The sequence below is a fragment of the Anabrus simplex genome, chromosome 1 (assembly GCF_040414725.1).
Source record: "Anabrus simplex isolate iqAnaSimp1 chromosome 1, ASM4041472v1, whole genome shotgun sequence".
NCBI lineage: Eukaryota > Metazoa > Arthropoda > Insecta > Orthoptera > Tettigoniidae > Anabrus > Anabrus simplex.
Genome location: NC_090265.1, coordinates 1,564,005,745 through 1,564,026,504, shown reverse-complemented (window position 1 = coordinate 1,564,026,504; position 20,760 = coordinate 1,564,005,745). Strand labels below are relative to the sequence as shown.

At 38.7% G+C, this 20,760-nt stretch overlaps 1 protein-coding gene across 1 annotated transcript in view; it reads left to right on the top strand.

The window, feature by feature from the left end:
• The window catches only part of fws (four way stop), a 171,850-nt gene extending 152,492 nt beyond the window's left edge, over positions 1-19,358 (top strand). Inside the window, exons 14-16 of the mRNA XM_067138127.2 lie at positions 13,388-13,496; positions 13,578-13,781; positions 19,101-19,358. Coding sequence (XP_066994228.1) covers positions 13,388-13,496; positions 13,578-13,781; positions 19,101-19,298 — 511 coding nt within the window. The 3' untranslated portion in view covers positions 19,299-19,358. The remainder of the gene's footprint in view (positions 1-13,387; positions 13,497-13,577; positions 13,782-19,100) is intronic.
• Positions 19,359-20,760: the final 1,402 nt, after the last annotated feature.

The following is a 20,760-nucleotide window of genomic DNA, read 5'->3' as shown; positions in this document are numbered from 1 at the left end:
AAAGTCGCCATACTTATCTTTACTAGGGTTTTTCTTCTGTAGCAGTAGGCAGTGCAAAGGGATTGTTACCTGGAGGTATGTCATATAAAATGTATATAGTGAAACTAATTGTATCTAAATTGTGGGAAGATGACTTTCTGGTGGTTTGTTAATGTTTGTATATTTGCCTTGTTGGAAACGGCAAAGATGAGTTGGTCTCATCAAAATGTATATAGTGAAACTAATTGTATCTAAATTGTGGGAAGATGACTTTCTGGTGGTTTGTTAATGTTTGTATATTTGCCTTGTTGGAAACGGCAAAGATGAGTTGGTCTCATCAAAATGTATATAGTGAAACTAATTGTATTCAAATTGTGGCTAGATGACTCACTGTTGGTTTGTAGATATTTGTATATTTGCCCTTTCTAAACGGCAAAGACGTGTTGGTCTCATCACGGGATGATTAATGTTGGTGTTTGTCATGTGTTATTTTGTTTTGGCAGTAAATTCATGTAGTAAAACTTGGGTTAAATCTTCTATCGGTGGAGTAAAGAAAAACCTGGCATGCTACCCAAATTTAAGTTCAGGAGTAATAGGTAAGGTTATAAAGCAAGTTTGGAGCCTCGTCAGCCTGATGACCGAGCCTTGGGAGAGGGAGTTCCTTCATGCTCTACAGAGTTAATTATTCCTGTAAATCTTGTGCAGGTGGCGCTCAATTTTGTTATTTTTATTTTATTCTAGTTACAGTTTATCCATTTAGTATTTTCAGTTGTGCCAAAACGTTACACAGTGGAATTGTAATGGTTATGACAGGCATCTTGCTGAGCTGTGCCAGCTCATAAGTGAGTTCGCAGTGAGTATAGTTTGTATTCAGGAGACAAACCTCAGACCAGGTCATCATACGGTCTTGAGAAATTTTAGACTGTAGTCGATAGAACGATATTATGCTCACTGGGCATTCTGTGGAATGCATATTTTTGTTCGTTCTGATACCTGTAGTGAAGAGGTTCCTTTAAGAACCCCACTGGAAGCAGTTGCGGCACCTTACCCCAGGGGAAGGGAGTTGGAGACATTAGTAACAGAGCTGGATTTATGTATTTTGAACACAGGTGAACCAACACATTTCAGTGTGAGTTACGGCACATACTCTCGCATAAGCATAGGTCTATGCAGCCAAACGTTGGTTCCGCTGTTTTGGTGGAATACACACGAGGATCTCTGTGACAGTGACCATTTTCCCATTATTCTTACCTTGTTGAAACAAAAATCTGTCGAGGCTCCTCCTCAGTGGATTCTTAAACATGCTGATTGGCCAAAGTTCACATCACTAGCTATGTTTAACGACATGATCAGGCAGTCCACTTCATGACCGTATTGATGAGTACAATCAACAAATTAATTGCCTTGGGCAAAATTAAAAATACTTAAGCACACACAGAACATGTTTCAACCACTTCGTGGTCATCTTCAGCTATATAAAGATACATACATATATTATCATTATAGACTGTTATGCCTTTCAGTGTTCAGTCTGCAAGCCTCTGTGAATTTACTAAACGTCGCCATAATCCTCGATTTGCAACTAGTGTTGTGGCCTCATTTAGTTCTATACCTCTTATATTTAAATCGTTACAAACTGAGTCTAACCATCGTCGTCTTGGTCTCCCTCTACTTCTCTTACCCTCCATAGCAGAGTCCATTATTCTCCTAGGTAACCTATCCTCCTCCATTCGCCTCACATGACCCCACCACCGAAGCCGGTTTATGCGTACAGCTTCATCCATCGAGTTCATTCCTAACTTAGCCTTTATCTCCTCATTCTGAGTACCCTCCTGCCATTGTTCCCACCTGTTTGTACCAGCAATCATTCTTGCCACTTTCATGTCTGTTACTTCTAACTTATGAATAAGATATCCTGAGTTGGTCTGAAAACAGCCCGATGTAAAGATGGTTTCGTCTGGGAGCTGACTTCCTTCTTACAGAATATTGCTGATCGCATCTGAGAGATCACTGCATTAGATTTACTACACCTTGATTTACTACACCTTGATTCAACCTCTCATCCTGAGAGAACACACAACCTAAATACTTGAAATTATCGACCTGTTCTAGCTTTGTATCACCAATCTGACATTCGATTCTGTTGAATTTCTTACCCACTTACATCAGTTTAGTCTTCGAGAGGCTAATTTTCATACCAAACTCATTGCACCTATTTTCAAGTTCCAAGATATTAGACTGCAGGCTTTCGGCACAGTCTGCCATTAAGACCAAGTCGTCAGCATAGGCCAAACTGCTTACTACATTTCCACCTAACTGAATCCCTCCCTGCCATTTTATACCTTTCAGCAGATGATCCATGTAAACTACGAACAGCAAAGGTGAAAGATTACAGCCTTGTCTAACCCCTGTAAGTACCCTGAACCAAGAACTCATTCTACCATCAATTCTCACTGAAGCCCAATTGTCAACATAAATGCCTTTGATTGATTTTAATAATCTACCTTTAATTCTATAGTCCCCCAGTATAGTGAACATCTTTTCCCTCGGTACCCTGTCATATGCTTTCTCTAGATCTACGAAACATAAACACAACTGCCTATTCTTCTTGTAGCATTTTTCAATTACCTGGCGCATACTGAAAATCTGATCCTGACAGCCCCTCTCTGGTCTGAAACCACACTGGTTTTCATCCAACTTCCTTTCGACGACTGATCGCACCCTCCCTTCCAAGATGCCAGTGAATACTTTGCCTGGTATACTAATCAATGAGATACCTCGATAGTTGTTGCAATCCTTCCTGTTCCCTTGCTCATAGATAGGTGCAGTTACTGCTTTTGTCCAATCTGAAGGTACCTTACCAACACTCCAAGCTAATTTTACTACTCTATGAAGCCATTTCATCCCTGCCTTCCCACTATACTTCACCATTTCAGGTCTAATTTCATCTATTCCTGCTGCCTTATGACAATGGAGTTTATTTACCATCCTTTCCACTTCCTCAAGCATAATTTCACCAACATCATTTTCCTCCTCCCCATGCACTTGGCTGTTTGCAACACCACCAGGATGATTTCCTTTTACATTGAGAAGATGTTCAAAATATTCCCTCCACCTCTCCAGTGATTCCCTGGAATCTATTATGAGTTCACCTGAATTACTCAAAACACTGTTCATTTCCTTTTTCCCTCCTTTCCTAAGGTTCTTTATTACTGTCCAGAAAGGTTTCCCTCCTGCTTGACGTAGTCTTTCCAGATTATTACCAAAATCTTCCCATGACTTCTTTTTGAATTCAACAACTATTTGTTTCGCTCTGTTTCTTTCATCTACGTACAAATCCCTGTCTGCCTCGGCCCTTGTTTGGAGCCATTTCTGATAAGCCTTCTTTTTACGTTTACAGGCTGCTCTCACTTCATCATTCCACCAAGATGTTCGCCTTTTCCCATCTTTACACAGAGTTGTTCCTAGGCATTCCCTTGCTGTTTCTACTACAGCATCCCTGTATGCCACCCATTCACTTTCTATATCCTGAACCTGCTTACTGTCTACTGTTCGAAACTTCTCAGTAATCATATCCATGTACTTCTGTCTAATTTCCTCGTCCTGGAGATTTTCTACCCTTATTCGTTTGCAGACAGATTTCACTTTCTCTACCATAGGCCTAGAGATACTTAGTTCACTACAGATCAGATAGTGGTCTGTATCATCGAAAAATCCGCGAAAAACTCGTACATTCCGTACAGATTTCCTGAATTCAAAGTCTGTTAAGATATAGTCTATTATGGATCTGGTACCCCTAGCCTCCCATGTGTAGCGGTGAATAGCCTTATGCTTGAAGAATGTATTCGTAACAGCTAAACCCATACTAGCACAGAAGTCCAGCAAACGCTTCCCATTCCCATTAGCTTCCATATCTTCCCCACATTTACCAATCACCCTTTCGTATCCTTCAGTTCTATTCCCAACTCTCGCATTGAAATCGCCCATTAGCACTATTCTATCCTTGCTGTTGACCCTGACCACGATGTCACTCAATGCTTCATAAAACTTGTCAACTTCATCCTCATCTGCACCCTCACATGGTGAATACACAGACACAATTCTTGTCCTAATTCCTCCCACTGACATATCTACCCACATCATTCGCTCATTCACGTGCCTAACAGAAACTATGTTGCGTGCAATGGTATTCCTGATAAAGAGCCCTACCCCAGACTCTGCCCTTCCCTTTCTAACACCCGTCAAGTACACTTTATAATCTCCTATCTCTTCCTCGTTATCTCCCCTTACCTGAATATCACTTACTCCTAGCACATCCAGATGCATCCTCTTTGCTGACTCAGCCAGTTCTACCTTCTTTCTTCCATAAGCCCCATTAATATTGATAGCAACCCATCGAATTCCATTTCGTTCGCCAAGTTGTTTCCAAGGAGTCCCTCGCCTGTCAAATGGGAGTGGGACTCCGTTACTCCCATAGGTCCGAGGCTTTCTTAGAATGTTCTGAGCTCGGTAAATTCATGAAGCAGGATGCTACCCTACTTGCACATAGTCCAAGTGAGGATCTCTCCTCTAACGGGTTATGGACCACCGGTGAATTGTATAGTCCTAGCCGCCTGAGCACAAGGAGGGCCATGACTCAGAATATGTCCGAGATGCCCACTCCCATTCCATAGCAACTGGTATCCCAACTGTCAGGACCACTTACTAGGCCACGCAGCCGTTGCCCATGGTTCACGAACTAGGACGTGACTACAGTAACCCACAAAAAGATAGTTTAGATGAAAACATTTGGACAGTAAGCACATTAAACCTTAAAACTATGTCCCGTGGGATCCTAAATTCTCTAGGTGCTCTAAAAGAAGAGAGGGGGGAGGTTGGGTGTAAGGTAATATGTGTGGATGATACTTAAATTACAATTCACGTCTACAATTGTGTTGAAAAAACTTGTTAACTAATATACATATTTAAAATATTTAAAAGCATCTGTGGTGATACACTTTTCATAATAACACTAGGTGGCATGAATTTAAAAAAAGTCTGTGTTTGTAACAGTCTTCAGGCATTTGTGAGAAGGATATTTAAATTAAAATTTGCATCTACATGATGTTTAAAAAAAAACTTATTTACTAATAAACATATTTGAAAAATTATCTTCAAGCGTCTATGGTGAGGCACTTTTTAAAAACACTTGGTCTTGAATAAAAAGTCTATGCACAGTATATTCCAGTCTTTGGGTATTTGTTGTTTGTATTTTGTGATGATTATCTTTCTTAAATGTTAATCATTATGTTATGGTAAAAGGCCATGTTGACTGTTTGACTTGCGAGTATTGCTCTTTAGATTGAGGTAAAAGGATGTGTTGATTGTTTGAATTGCAAAGGTCCTTTGGTAGCTTCTCTGTTATATAAAATGGCAGTCTTCTAATTAGGGCAAGAGAGAAATAGTTTTTAGGATCCCATGGGACATAGTTTTAAGGTTTAATATGATTACTGTCCAAATGTTTTCATCTAAACTATCTTTACACAGCTGAAGATGACCACTAAGAAGTTCAATATTTTGAAGTTTCTTAGCAGTACTAATTGGGGGACTGACCACACTGTGTTCCTACAATGTTATAGGGCACATATTTTAAACAGGTTAAACTATGGTAGTGCAGCATATGGATCAGCAAGGCAAAGCGTCCTTGCTAAACTGAATATCATCGAAATAAGGGCTAGATGGTTAGCAATTGAGAGCGTTTCAGTGACGATACTGCCTGCAATGGAAATTCCCGGTACAGAAGATGATCCATGTATACCCGAAATACTGTTGATAAACCACCATAACAGGTATTTTATTGGTCCTGTATGGACTTGTCTAAATCTATGAAAGAAACTATTTAAAATAGTTTATGTTGGGTCCACCTTTTCAATACACTTTTAATGACTGGAAATTATTAATTTCTTCATATATGTTTCAGGAACAATATATCCAACTCTGTGGGGTTAGGTTAGCAACGGGAGCCTTTCGCACAAGCCCCATTGCTAGCCTGCTCGCTGAATCTGGTGTGCCGCCTTTACACCTGAGGCACCAGCAAATGCTTCTGTCCTATGCTGCAAATTTGCAACAGATGCCACTTCACCCAAGCTATCCTTGCGTACTCCACAATGGAAACCATCGGCTGTACACTGCTTATACTTGAGCAGCATGGCTGGTTGGAATACGCTGGATCGCAGTCACCGATTGTTTGATATACCTTTGGTTCTCTGCCTTGTCAGACAACCAAGTGGGATACCTCCATGGATAATACGACGACCTGAAATAATTGTGGATCTGCACACTGGCCTGAAGGACAACACAGACCCTTCGATTTATCGGAGGCTCTTCCTGTCTGTTGTTGGCCGGTATCCAGGTTCAGTCATCGTCTACACGGATGGTTCGAGGGCAGAAACAAAGTTGGGCTGTGCGTACGTTGTTGACGATGATAGGTTTCTTTTTGCTCTTCCGGAAACCTGTAGTGTGTACACAGCAGAGGTCTATGCTATCTGTAAAGCTCTGTGGTATGCACTGTCCGATGAACGCCGACACTTTCTGTTGTGTACTGACTCCTTGAGCTCGCTACAGTCTATTGATACCTCTTTTCCTCGACACCCTCTGGTGCAGCAGATCCAGGACCTGCTGGCTGGGTGTTCGGATGCTGGCACCAGAATCACATTTATGTGGCTCCCAAGCCACATGGGTGTAGGGGGAAATGAGTTAGCTGATAAGGCTGCCAAGGAGGCAGTTACATCACCCCCGTTGCCTTACGAGGTTCCAACAAGTGTATTCGTTCTCAGCTGAAACATTAGGTGGTTTCCCATTTTTACACTAGGCAAATGCTGGGGCTGTACCTTAATTAAGGGCACAGATATTTCCTTACAAATCCTAGCCCTTTCCTATCCCATCATCGCCATAAGACATATCTGTGTTGGTGCGATGTAAAGCCAATTTGAAAAAAAAGGTACATGCAACTCACCTCACCTCACCTCACCTCACCTCACCTCACCTCACCTAAAAAAGAGTTGCACCACCTCAGGATGAGGACACAAATTTATATTTTACCACCCCAGGGTCTAGAGGTAGTGTGCCTGTCTCTTGCCTGGAGGCCCCAAGTTTAATTCCTGGCCAGTTCAGGGACTTTTACTTGAATCTGAGGGCTGTTTCGAGGAGGTATCTGATGGTGAGATTGTGGCCTCAATCTAAAGAGCCAAGAATTATGGCTAAGAGGATTTGTTGCACTGACCATGCAGTACTTTGTAATCTGTAGGCCTTCAGCTGTACAGTGGTCACTTGGAAGCCAAGGCCCATGTTGTGTGTTTGTTTCTATCCTTAACCCTCAAAATTAATTCCTCAACATCTCTCAGTCTCAACAGCTTCAAACAGATAAAATAATACAATGGTCATTAATGGACAGTACATTATGAAGTCCTATTACAGCAATTAGCATGTATTGAGTAGTACATAGTCCTTTCAGAGAGTTCAGATAATAACCTTTCTTTTCTTTTTTTTTTTCTTTTCTTTTTTTTTTTTACTACTTCATTATATCAACTCTGAGGGCTGCACTTTGGTTTATTGGTAGTCCTAAAATGGACTGTTGTATGGATGGAATTAGAATGTTTTTCGACATCCATTGGAGTTCATTAATTTCTTCATCCATCAAGGCATAGTGGTAACCAATGTCTGGAAATGTTCCTTATGATCCAACACATGTTCTCATGCATCAGAGATATGAAATCCCACAAATGTTTGCTGGTCGTGCAGTTGGTTCCAGCCAATTTGATCACATCCCGCACGTCATCCCAGATATATTCAATAGGATGCAGTCCAAAAGTATGAAAATTATTCCTTTCTGAATAATTTAAACACCATCTGGAATACCCAAGACATGGGTATATCCTCAAAAATAATTACGCTATCAGTTGCTATAATCAGTTGAAATTCCAGTTCTTCCAAGAAGTCGTACATTATCACTCCAAGTGTTCGGTGATGGTGATTATTGTGTTAAGGGGAAGTACAGTTAGATAATTATCCTTTCTTAACTCTAATCAAAAAGAAAAAAGAAGAAGTCAAACCCTTCAAAAAATGAAGGTATTGGCAAAAGAAAGAGACGGGTTATGAAGGGCACGAAACATATGCTGAACTTGTGCCTTATTCTTCACTCAGTGTACATATTGAACCCTCTGCCCCTGCCTTTCAGGGTTGCTTGCATGAGAGAAAAGAACTTTCTTCCAATTGTCCAATTTTAATTTATTTAATCTTTAATCTTTATTAATAGCTATTATGTTCTCCTTTCTTTTTGTAAGTTGTTTTACATGACTGGCATAGAGTTCACAAGTTTTGGGCATATATTTTTTAGTTCATCATTTTGATACCACACTCCAATAATTTAGAGATTATATAATGCGTAGTTAAAGTTGGCAGGTATGACTTTTTAATTTTCCGTCATCTCTGGCCCTTTGCAGTTGAATATTGTCTTGTATTATTGCCGATCCTTCCGGTATAAAAGAAAGCAAAGTATCGGGTTCCGATATTGTAGGCCTTCCCATCTAGTTTTCTCTTGACTGTGATATTAGGACATCTAATGTTATTGAGAAATACAGGTTTAGTTTTCTAAAGATACATACAGAGCAAGGAAACAAGTAAGTCACGACAAGCCGCTGACAGGGATAGGCATGTCCATTTATGCACCTCAGAATCTGGAGAACAACATGAAGGGTGGACAAAAGATATAATTATGCACATGTTAAGAAACTATCCTGTCAGTGACGAGTACTTCAGCTAGTTTATAATGAAAAAATTAGACATATTAAAACAAACACCATCTCAAATGTGAATAATGTGAAAATAGCAAACCAGTAGTGATAGTGAGTACAAATAATACTGATGGTCTCTCACCAATAATACCTCTAAAAATACTGGTACTACACACTGTCATCCCCTTTATACATAACGCTGTGCTGGTGTAAGACTATGATATCTCCACACAGCATGTTATTGAGAAATACAGGTTTAGTTTTTCTAGAGATTTTAAACAATGCCCATGCAAAACACTGCAAGTATATAGTACTGTGATATGAACTAAAATTATTGAATTCTGTTATCATAGTTGGTGCGGTAAAACTGTATAAGACATACATGATCGGAAATTGTATTCTGTATAACTTTTGTTGTGTAGTACTCTTCGATAGGACCAATGACATAGGTATTTAAAAATTCAACTTGATGTGCCTTCCCCTAAACTACCATTTCATCTACCCTGAATAAAATTATTTATAGTCTAGAATGTAGCACCTTATTCCCTTTTATTAGTGGTCCTATCAGTAAATACCACATACGGTAACTAAAGTTATATAGAATTAAATTTCCAATTACTTATGTCTTATATATTTTTACCATACCGGCGATGATAACAAAGATATTCATGAATTTCAATTTTTGTTGCTAAGTCCACATCAATGCCGAACCATGACAACATGGGTGAACAGAATTTAATATCGGTACATAAAGGTATTTCACAATTACATTTTAGGCCTTCCCTTAAACTACCATTTCACTCAGTGTGAATAAAATTATTTAAAGCCTAGTTTGTAGAGCCTCATGTCATGACTTCACATACCACTTTTCATTAAGTTCTCTTCAGCCATTTTCTCGTGATGCGCATACGTATGTACGTACGTACGTACATACATATTTACAGACAGATAGACGATTTAGGTGGGAGACTCACGATTTTCGACAGTTTTTATACGCCAGTGGCCGGAAGTCCTTCGCTCATTGGCCGCTTTCAAACAAAATATCGACGTTTATTAATATGAGAAATGCATGCGAATGTGCGATGTTCATTGAAGCCTGTATATTGCCATGTGTATATTGATTGTCAATCTCGTGTGCTATGTTCGTGTTTGTTTACATGCAGTCTAGTCCATTCTAGAGACTAGTCGCTAGATTTGGAGTGTTTTTTTTAGTAATTTAGTGACAAAACTTCAAAGATAGCGACTAATGACTTTCCTAGAGATTTTAAGAGCAAGTTTAGTTGACCGAGCAAGTTGGCCGTGGATCTCCTTTTTCATGAAGCCCACAGAGGAGTTCCTTGGCCATTCTGGCACATGAATATTGTTATCTCTGAAGAATTTCTTCATTTTCTTTGAAGTGTAGCAAGAAGCCAAATTTTGCTGAAAAATTCCATCACCTACTGCCGTGCAGTTACGGTCAGTTAGCTGTGAGCTTGCATTTGAGAGATAGTGGGTTTGAATCGCACCATCAGCAGGCCTGAATATGGTTATCTGTGGTTTCACATTTTCACACCTGACAATGGGGCTGTACATTAATTAAGGCCCATGAACGCTACCTTCCCAACCCTTGCTCTTTCCCTTCACTCCATCACCAAATACTTTTGATGTGTTTGTGGGATGTTAAACAAGTAGAAAAAAAGAAAAAATGTAGTAGTCGCTATTTCTCTTTGTGTCTAAAAAGTGTTCTATGTTAATGTTACAATCGCACCACGCTTCCTGGGAGTCGTATCCATTGAAGAGAGATATTACGAATCTCACAAGGTAACCTTGGAATTACAAATGGAAGTAAGTGCACTTTTAATGTAAAACAATTGTCACCCAGACTAATTACTGTATTTACTTGCATATTAGACCCCCCTTCTTTTTTATATATAGCCACAAAAATTAAGTGGAGTCCAATATGTGAGAACCTTCCATTTAGTGTGGTTAACATATGACGTTTAGGCCTAAGCACCCTGTTTACTCACGGAACTTAATGGACACCACTGCATAATGGACGGAACCAAGTTTCTGCTTAAAAGTTTGGAAAAATTTCCTTACTTAATGGAAGTGTTTCATTTTCAACAAAAATGATCTTAGTAGGAAATATTTAGAATATTAAAATTGGATGGAATGTTGTATGCAATAAAACTAGTAAACAGAGATAAATGGCTGAAGACTCAGTTGTGCTGACCACACAACGTCGAACATTGCTAACATAAACACATACTCTTCCATGCTGGTAACTCGCGATGGTTTTTGTCATGACTGTGTTAAGCTGTAAAACTATGTGGCCATCGGTCCATACTGACAAGGAAAATTGTGAAATTATTATTTAAAAAACCATAAGGGAATGATCGCTTCAAGAATAAGACAAGGGGAAGTCATGAAAGAAGGAAGGATTCTCTTTACATTTGATGCCCTAATATCACAAGTCGGAAGAAAACTAAATGTGAAGGCCTACAACATCAAAAGCCCATAAAACTGATCAACAATGACATTACATTGACCATTGTTGTGATGTGTTTTGTCTCTTCTGCTCCCACTCATTTCCGATAAATGGGATTACTGCTGCGTCCCGAGTAAAAATAGCACGCCTGAATAATGGCAGAAAGTAGCGGGCGAGTAAGATAACTTTGCACATGTTATATGATTGTCGCATCAATGACGGGTACTACAGCCAGCTACAGCAAGGAAAATTGTAAAAAGACTACCAAATGTGAGGGAACGTAATGAAAGGAGATGATGATAAACGAAGGACAGAATAGTCGTGTTCAATTTCATGTTTTTAAACAATAGTTTGTGAAAAACTCTGATCGCAACTGAGTCATTTTAAAATGCACAAAAAAAACCAGCATTATTAGAATGCCTGCAATATTGGTTTTGTTCATGAATAGTGTTTTTGTAATTGATAGGAATAGGTCAAAATATTCAACTTAACACAGCCAGCTTGTTGTGTTTAGTTTCACCAATAATGACAGCTGTTTTTCTTCTGATTTTCAGTAAGCTGTATAGAATCTGTGTTTTGTTACATTAGCTACACAGCTGATGGTAGTTGTCAATAGAAGTATCTACCATAGGCTCATTTGTAGACCTGTTTATTTCTATAATGGTTTACATCATTTTACAGCTTGAACATTTAGCTATTTTCTACATAATCACCATTTAGGTTGATGCATTTTTGTAGATGCTGTGACAGTTTTTGTATGCCAATGTCATACCAGCTCACCGCCATGCTGTTCAGGAAGTTGTGAACCTCTTCTTTCACCTTGTCGTCGGTGCTGAATCCCTTTCCAGCGGGCATAAAGGCGACCAACAATTCCCCTTTTTGATCCCAAAACACAGTTGTCATGACTTTAGCGGCAGACTGTGTTTGCTTAAATTTCCACGGCTTTGGCGAAGAGGGATGCTGCCACTGGTGTGATTGTTGCTTGGTCTCAGGTGTAAAATGGAACGCCCAGGTTTCATCATCAGTGCAGGACTCACCATACATTTCTGTCAATTGGCGATGGATTTCAGTCGGTTCAGTACCTTTTGCGTTCAAAAACCGAATAAGTGTGCGCACTTCGCACTTGGCGGTAACAACCAACGGGAGCTCCATTCTCAGCGGCTGCCAAGCCAAGATCAAGGCCTCAGCACGGCGTGCGCATGTTTATATGCGAGCGTGGAAAACACTCTTCACAATATTGTGACCAACAGCCACGCGAACAGAGTTCTGTATTTATAAAAAATAGGAGACCTTATTTTTGGAATTACCCTTGTACTTAGTGGAATCCTTGTTCTTCTTTGATGGATTATGTTGGGGAGAGGATGTTACAAGCAACCTTCAATTTTTTTAAAAAATTTCCTTGCTCTGAAAAGCTAGCGGGGGTCTAAAATGTGATTGAATACAGTACTGTTCAATCCAGCGAACCAGCAATGCATAGAAAACACAGAATTTAAGAATGAACAATGTGTAGCACATTGTTGCCAACCATTGAGAAAATCATTAAATTTTGTTCTTAATTAATTTACATGAGACTGTAAGTGGACAGTAGAAACTTAGTGGCGACTATTAATAGCCATGCAGTTTGTCTCTAATTCAGTCCTTCAGTGTCCTTGTCTTCATTTGCTACAAATTTTATTTAAAAGCCATCAGACATTTTCATTTCTGTTTTTAAGGAACTGTGTGGACCCTTAGAACTACATACTTTTTTTATTTTTTTGAAATGGTAGTTTCATTTCTAAAATATGAATTATTTAATAAGGAATCAAACAGGTATATCTTTACATAACCAAAATTTGAAGAGCATTATGTAAAATAATGGTATTGGGGGCATGATTTGCTCAGTGTCTTAGGTGCCAGTTTCCTGCCGGAAGGCTTAGGTTTGAATCCCAGTCGATCCTGGGTTGAGAGTTACATCTCAAAAATCATGGGCGTCAGGAAGGGCATCTGGCCTTAAACCCACAGCCAAAACCAAAATGAGCCTGGGTGACTCCAGAATCCTCAGAAATAACTGGGATAATCTGAAGAAAGTTTTTTAAAATGTAATGTAATGATAGTGAACTGTAACAGTATGTTGTGTTCCTTAATAAATTTAACTAAACTGTTAAAGCTAATGTTTTGAATGTATTTACAGTTGTGTATCAGTGGCAGGACGATGCTTAGAACTATTTTTACGTCACGCATGTCTGGTGCGTCCACTCGGAGAAGGAGGCCGCATGAAGCTGGCTGCTGACTTTGCTCAGGTATACTTTCAAGTACTTCTTAATGTATAATAGACATTTGTTTTGTTATAAAGAACTTCAGTTTGAGTTTCTTTCTCTCAGATGGAACTTGCTGTGGCACCTCTGTGCAGACAAGTGTCTGAATTGGGCCGTCCATACAAGATGTTGCGTTCTTTCCGACCACTTCTGTTCCTTACAGTGGAGGATATTCAAGCCTGCACAGCTCTTGGAGATGTCATACCATATAGCCTGGTGCTACTATCTTTGTTTGCCAGAGGACCCCAGGAACTGCTGTCACCACACCAAGTATGTTTTAACATTAATTTCACCAACTTACTAACAGCTTTTTCTTTTTAGCTGTTGAACTGATGATTAATAGTTTTTATACAATTTCAGTAGTAAATCTGTTGAGCAGAAATGGGTAGCAGACGAAGAGAGGGAGGGATCAGTCGGTCTAATCATAAATTATGAGTTTCCTTATGGTTAGTATTGACAATTGATCAATATCAAAGGGTAGAGAAGGATCCATCTATTCAATACCAATACCAATATGGTACTCTACCCTTTGATAGTAGTAGTCAGTCTAATGTTATCGTTGACCAGTTTTATGACCTTGGGAATTGTTGGCCACTGCATTTAGTTTTCTTCTGGCTCAGAGATATTAGGGGATCAGAGATCAAAGGATTTTTGTGTTATCAGTATGGGCTGATGATAATGCAGTTTTGTACTTTATAAAAACAATTATGACAACAACGACCATCATAGTCATTTAATTTGTTAGCACGATTATTGTACAATATTTTCATGTAAGCGATGTTCAGCGTTATTGGATTTCTTGTTAATGATGATGATGATGATGATGATAAAATAGTTACTTTGGTGAACAGACGCTGACCCTTTAGCCACTTGTTACAAGTCAGACGTGAATTGGATTTTGTTTTTTGGCTGTCTCTTCTGCTAGTTCCACCGTATCGAGATCCATTCCCTCCGCCTTCACTACCATTGAGATTAGCACCCTCCATATTTATAACCCCTAGAGGGAGGGTGTTTCAGTATTTTAAAGCCCCCAAGAATTGGCCTACCTGTTGGTCTGCGAGTCCTAAGACCATCCCAGCAGAAGTAATAGGAACCCCTATCCGCTACCTGGGGATGCGCTCTGAAGAGGTCAGGTTTGCCTATGACTTATTGGAAGTTAACCCCATCCATAGAATCTGGGGTTATTTGCAAAGATGATAATGATGATGATGATGATGATGATTATTATTATTATTATTATTATTATTATTATTATTATTATTATTATTATTATTATTATTATTATTATTATTATTATTATTATTATTATTATTATATATTGCGAATAAGCCCATTAGGACTACGCAAAGTACTTAGAGGCAGGCATTTGCCTTTCTTTGTGCCCACACTTCCTTCATTCGTTTGCTGTGTGCTTCTTTTCTCTCTTGAGACCATGTTGTTCCGGTCTTCTTCTTTGGTTTTCCTTCTTGGTCAACTTGCCACTTATGAACTTTGGTTCTGAAGATTATTATTATTATTATTATTATCATCATCATCAAATTAACATGTCTTATTTTACAGTGGTGCAAGCAGTCATACCCATCATTCACTGGTTTATTAGCTTCCTCGGTACATCAGTGGTGGTGTACAACCCATGATCACGGGTTCAATTCACAACAACAAAAGAAAATACTGCACCTCAAAGATTGCATTTCATTTTAGCAGATCTGAGTATAAAAAGAAAATTAGATTACTCCTATAAGAGCAGACATTGCAGTGTCTTCCTATAAGGATGTAGAAGTAAACTGGAGTGAAATACCAGCACTCCATTATATGATATAATAAAGTATGAGGTGAGGAAGTATATACAATAAGGAACGCATGGTTGCTTTCTCGCCCTGGTTAGCAGTGACGATCTGATGGAATGAAGCCTTGCGCGCCTATCCCCTTGGTTCCCTCGTCTATCGCATATACAGCAGCAAGCCAGTCGAGGGGAGAGGGACGTACCGATGCCTTGCACTCAGAAATAGGTGCAATATTTTTCCTCATTGCTTTGAAGTTTTGTGAAGGGAACAGTGAGTCAGGTGCTTATATTATAATGTGTTTTAAACTTTCCATCATTCTTATTTGAGGTTTGGGCTTCACCAATAGCCTTGGTAGCCCTCAGTATATACCACTGACTAGTAAAATTGTACAGTGACACACACAGGAACAAATTTATGCAAAATAATAAAACTTCATTTCTGTAAGACATTGGTGTTGAAATTCAGCAAAATCCAAAATACATGTTGTTTTTACACGAGTGCATAATTTAACATAGTCTTATGCCAGTTGCTCATGGTAAAATTTTCTGTCAAATTTATTGTACAATAATATAATTTTATAAAATTTCTGTTGCTCACGGTCAAATTCAAGTTTTGTAAAACCTTTGATAAAACTTTTCATAAAATAGGATATGTTCTATTCCGTAAAATTAATTTTACGAAACGAACCAATCAGTGAAGCTGACATCATGATGATGCTGGCGCTACATCGTGAGAAGATTGTGAAGCTCGATTGTAAACAAACACTTCTTTCTAAAATGGCAGGATCCAGGTGGACTCAGGAAGCTGTTAGTGTTTTACTGGACGAATACCAGAAATATCCTTGTTTGCGTGAAATTAAAACGCCACATTACCACAACAGAAATGCAAGAAGAGAGGCAGAAAACACAATCACCTATATGAATGCTGGTCTTCTAACCTCAAGTAAATGTCGACCAAGGACAGCAATCCTCTACCTTCTTCTCTTCTTTTGATCCAATCCCGAGTCCAGCATTTCCTGGCATTTCTTTTCTTCTTTTTTACCACTGTACAACATATAATTGCAGCTAAAGCAGCAAGTTTTGCTTTGTTTGTTGGAGCCGTACTCTCAAAAGCAATGTAAGTTGAACAGCTGATTCTTGATTTAAAAGTGTATCGATAGATGGCAGCACATACATGTCTTAGTTCAGAAGTGAGTTCATAGATGACCATCCTGATGCTTCCACGGATTTTATAAAATAATTTTACCATGAGCAACACAACTTGTTTTCACCAAATTTTTATAAAATGAATTGTACAACAAATTTTATGAAACATTTTACCGTGAGCAATAGGCATTAGCAGTATTTACATCAAATTACTTTTGTGCAAAATTTACCTTTTGCCCGCGAAGGCTTAAGACCTTTTTACTGCATTCCACGAGATCTATGTGGAAGGCATTAAACTCATGCTCTTTATACTAGATTAAGAAGCATACTTTCTGGATCAGCCAACGGGTCTTAACTCAAAATGCCCATTATACTGCCCTCCATAGAAATAAAACTTGCATTGTGTAAAATGAAACTAACATCCATGGGAACTTCAACAGTCGGAGTGAAATGTGAATTTGTACCTATTGCAGTGATAATATCTCCCCTTCTAATCACAAGCCCATCCAATGTCTCATCGCTCTCTAGGGATGTGGATTCCCAAAGAGTAGCCTGTGTATAAGGGTTCCAGAAGGTCAGTTTATTGTAAGCTCAGTCAATATTCAGATATATTGATTGATTACCCAGTTTAAATGCATAAAAATGACTAATAATGAAAAACAAATTTAAATTACTTAAAAACAAGAAATTAATGTATTAATTTGGTGAAAATGATGGAATAATGAGACAAAATGGGGAAAAAGTTCCTAAAAGTAAAAAATAGCAAAAATTTATGGCAAAATGACTTGATAAATATGCATTTACATAATCAGGGGTCCATGATCAGAATGTATGTATAAGTGTATGATGCACCAGTTAAAAGATAACATGTCATCAAAATCTGGGCCCTAATTAGTATTACAATAAGAAAGGAAGAGAAAGAGGCAATTTTGGAAGACACATTAATTTGTCCCAAAGCCAGTCCCAGATGGTAAGATGGCACAGCTCTGGGGATAATCATCAAGCAAGTCCCCACATTGGCTTCAAGATTTTGCTGTTCTCAGCAGTGAAGTAGAGAGATACAAATTCAAGCACTATGAGGCTTAAGGAAAAAATAAGTGGAACAAAGTGCAAGTATCCACAGCCGCACTAATTTCTAACAGAAATAAAAAATGAAATTTTATGATATTATTATTGTTATTATTATTATTATTATTATTATTATTATTATTATTATTATTATTATTATTATTATTATTATTATTATTATTATTATTATTATTATTATTATTATTATTATTATTTAGGCATTTTAATTTGACACCATCTGGCTGCTTGCTCATCAATTTTGATGTTCCATTGTCTCTAAGCCACTAGATGGCAGAATAAACTAAATCTTTCTTGGGCATCTATGCCTGAGTATTTTGAATTTTGTCAGATAAAGTCCAAAAGTGTAACCAGAGATCATTTACATGTTGACGTCATACATCTTGGGTCAATGAATGGATAATTTTTGCATTTCTGCTGGGTTTGAGCCCGCTATCTTGGGATCCACAGAGGGAGCTACAAATTATGTATGACTTGGGAAGGTTCTTTTTATAATGTAATACAGTCAACCACCTATATATCACCACGTAATATACTGCCACCCTCAGTTATCGCCCACGGTGAGCAATGAGCAGGTGTTCCTGTTGAAAGTAGCATGGTAACTACCTCAATATAATGCCGCCCCTCCTTACCGCCATCTGCCATTGGTAGCACAATTACAGAAGTGTCGTAGTGTTAAAAGTGTACTTGATATATTACCAACTGTTGATTTAAAATCATCGACAGGAACCGGAGAATTTAAGGAATTTGAACAGAGGCTGGATGCTACAGGCATTCATTAGTAGCACATTATCTTGATTGGTATAGCTCAAAGGATTTACTATACCTGCTCTGGATGAATGATAATGGCATACAATGGCAATCCTTAGAGCTTATCACTGTGGACAGCTTCTGAGAATAGAATATTTATTGTATTGAATTAGGAGGATACTCTCATTTTTCACCTTTGTAAAGTGAAAACCGTCAATACGGAATGATTCTAATATCTTGTAATAGCTTTGGGACTCTGGACAAAGCAATGTGAGGGTAAAGAGCTTGGCAATAACTCACCTTGGGCAATTGCAAATTTCAATCCTGTAAGTTCCATTGAAATCCTTTTTTCAGACCTGAATAAAATAATATACTTTACACTTTTATGACAACTATAAAATTTGCATCTAACATCTCTCATGGTATTGTATGGAGGATGTATACATTATTGTGTGCTTCTGTGGTGTTTGATAGTATGGTGTGTTGTATATATATGAAAAGGAGTGTATTGGGATAAACACAAACATCTAGTCCCTGAGTCAGAGAAATTAACCAGACATGGCTAAAATCCTTGACCAACTGGGAATCAAACCTGGGACTCTTTGAACCAAAGGTCATGACACTGATCATTCATTAAAAATAATATCCAACAAAAATAATGCCACATTTGACTGAAGTGTATCGTATGTTTCTTTCTGTAACTTTTGTTAATGTAGATCTAGTCCAACACTATGATTTATAGTGAAGGAATTATTTTTGTCTTGCACCATTGATGTTTAATTTTCAGTCAGCACATGTGGAACTGGTTTGATGTTTAATTTCAGAGTGCCAACTGGTCAGTCAGCCGGTTCTCCCAGTGGTTGGACACACATCCTTCAGAACGTGAAAGGTTGGAGCTGATGAGTGGAGCATTACAGAGATACCAGCAAACTGTGAGACAAAGAGGAGAGACAAAGTTTCATAGTGTATATCCTGTTATGGTGAACCTTCTAGAGAGGGGCATGAAAACTGCAGGAAAATAATTGTATTCCCCTGTAATTGCCTGTATTATATTTATTAAATAAAACTCTCATTGTACTTCATTGATTTTTTTTATTTAAATGTCGTGCAGATTTAATAATAAATATATTAAGGTAATAATTTTAACTGTCTGGCCGAGGTTCTGGTGGCCAGTACCAAACCAGGCAAACTAAGGGAGAACAACGGCTGTGGGTGAAAGAGTTTTTCCTTAGTAGGTTTTGATGAAATCTGTGTGTAGGAAATGACACAAAAATCTATCACAATACTGCTGCACTGCAGATCGGATAGGGGACTATCAAAGACTAAGGGAGTTAACCCTGACAGAAAAATCTCACCTTGTGTTAGGCCCAGCAGGCCAGCAAGGGGAGAAAACATTGTCAAATCACTTTCAACAGTAAAATGAGCATTGGTTGTAAACAGCAACGGAGACATAGATCTCCTTCCATGCAGTGTATATTTTATGACTGAAGTGTATGAATATGTGGAGATAATCATTGTCCTTTTCCTTTTTATCAATGGGACATCTGATTCTTCTTTCTAGCAACCTCTTAATTATTTGGGATAGGAAACAAATGTGAATTCAGCCTAGTTTTATGGCTGGATGCTCTTCTTGATGCAGACCCTTTGTGGATGGATGCGTTTAGAGGGGTCCGATCTGGCTCCTTGTGCTCAACCTTCTCATAGCTGGGAAGAAGGTCTTGATGTCACGCAATGGACTGCTTTTTTTTTTTTTTTACCTTCGTGTGGCTATTTCTAGCCGAATGCATCCCTTGTTGTAAGGCAGACCCTCTGATGAGGGTGGGCGGCATCTGCCATGTGTAGGTAAGGGGAGAGCTTTAACACCCAGCCCCCAGGCCATTGGAATTAACCAAGGAAGGTTAAATTCCCCAACCCGGCTGGGAATCGAACCTGGGGCCCTCTGAAACGAAGGCCTGTACGCTAACCATTCAGCCAATGAGTCAGACAGTGAACTGCTGAGATGCCACTAATGCTTTGTATATGGGCATGGTGCAGATGGGGTGCAATTAGGATTAAAACAGAGGGTCAGCAGGTAACAATGTTAAGAAGAATGTGTATAACCTGCTTTGCTGATGGAAGCACACATGTAAAATTGGCTCACCATAGAAGCAAATTTTTGAGGTGAATAGAAGCAGTGTGTGGTGAGAAAACATTTAAATCAGTGAAACTAGTTACAGAGTTTCAGTTATGACCAGTTTTGAAGCTATTTACTTTTTATCAGTGCAGTATTAAAAATGTGCCATTTTGCTAATAAGTAGCAGTCATAGTGTTGGCAGTGCTGCCAACCAAATTGAAAAATCTGTGAAAAAGGCACTGGACGAGGTCGTGCTCTTAGAACGCTTCAAGGACAACATAGTCAGTGCAGTGGCAAGGCAGATGATTGAGATTGTGGTTCAAGAAGTTGAGTATAGTCTACAGTTCATTGCTAACTTAGTAGATGAACTA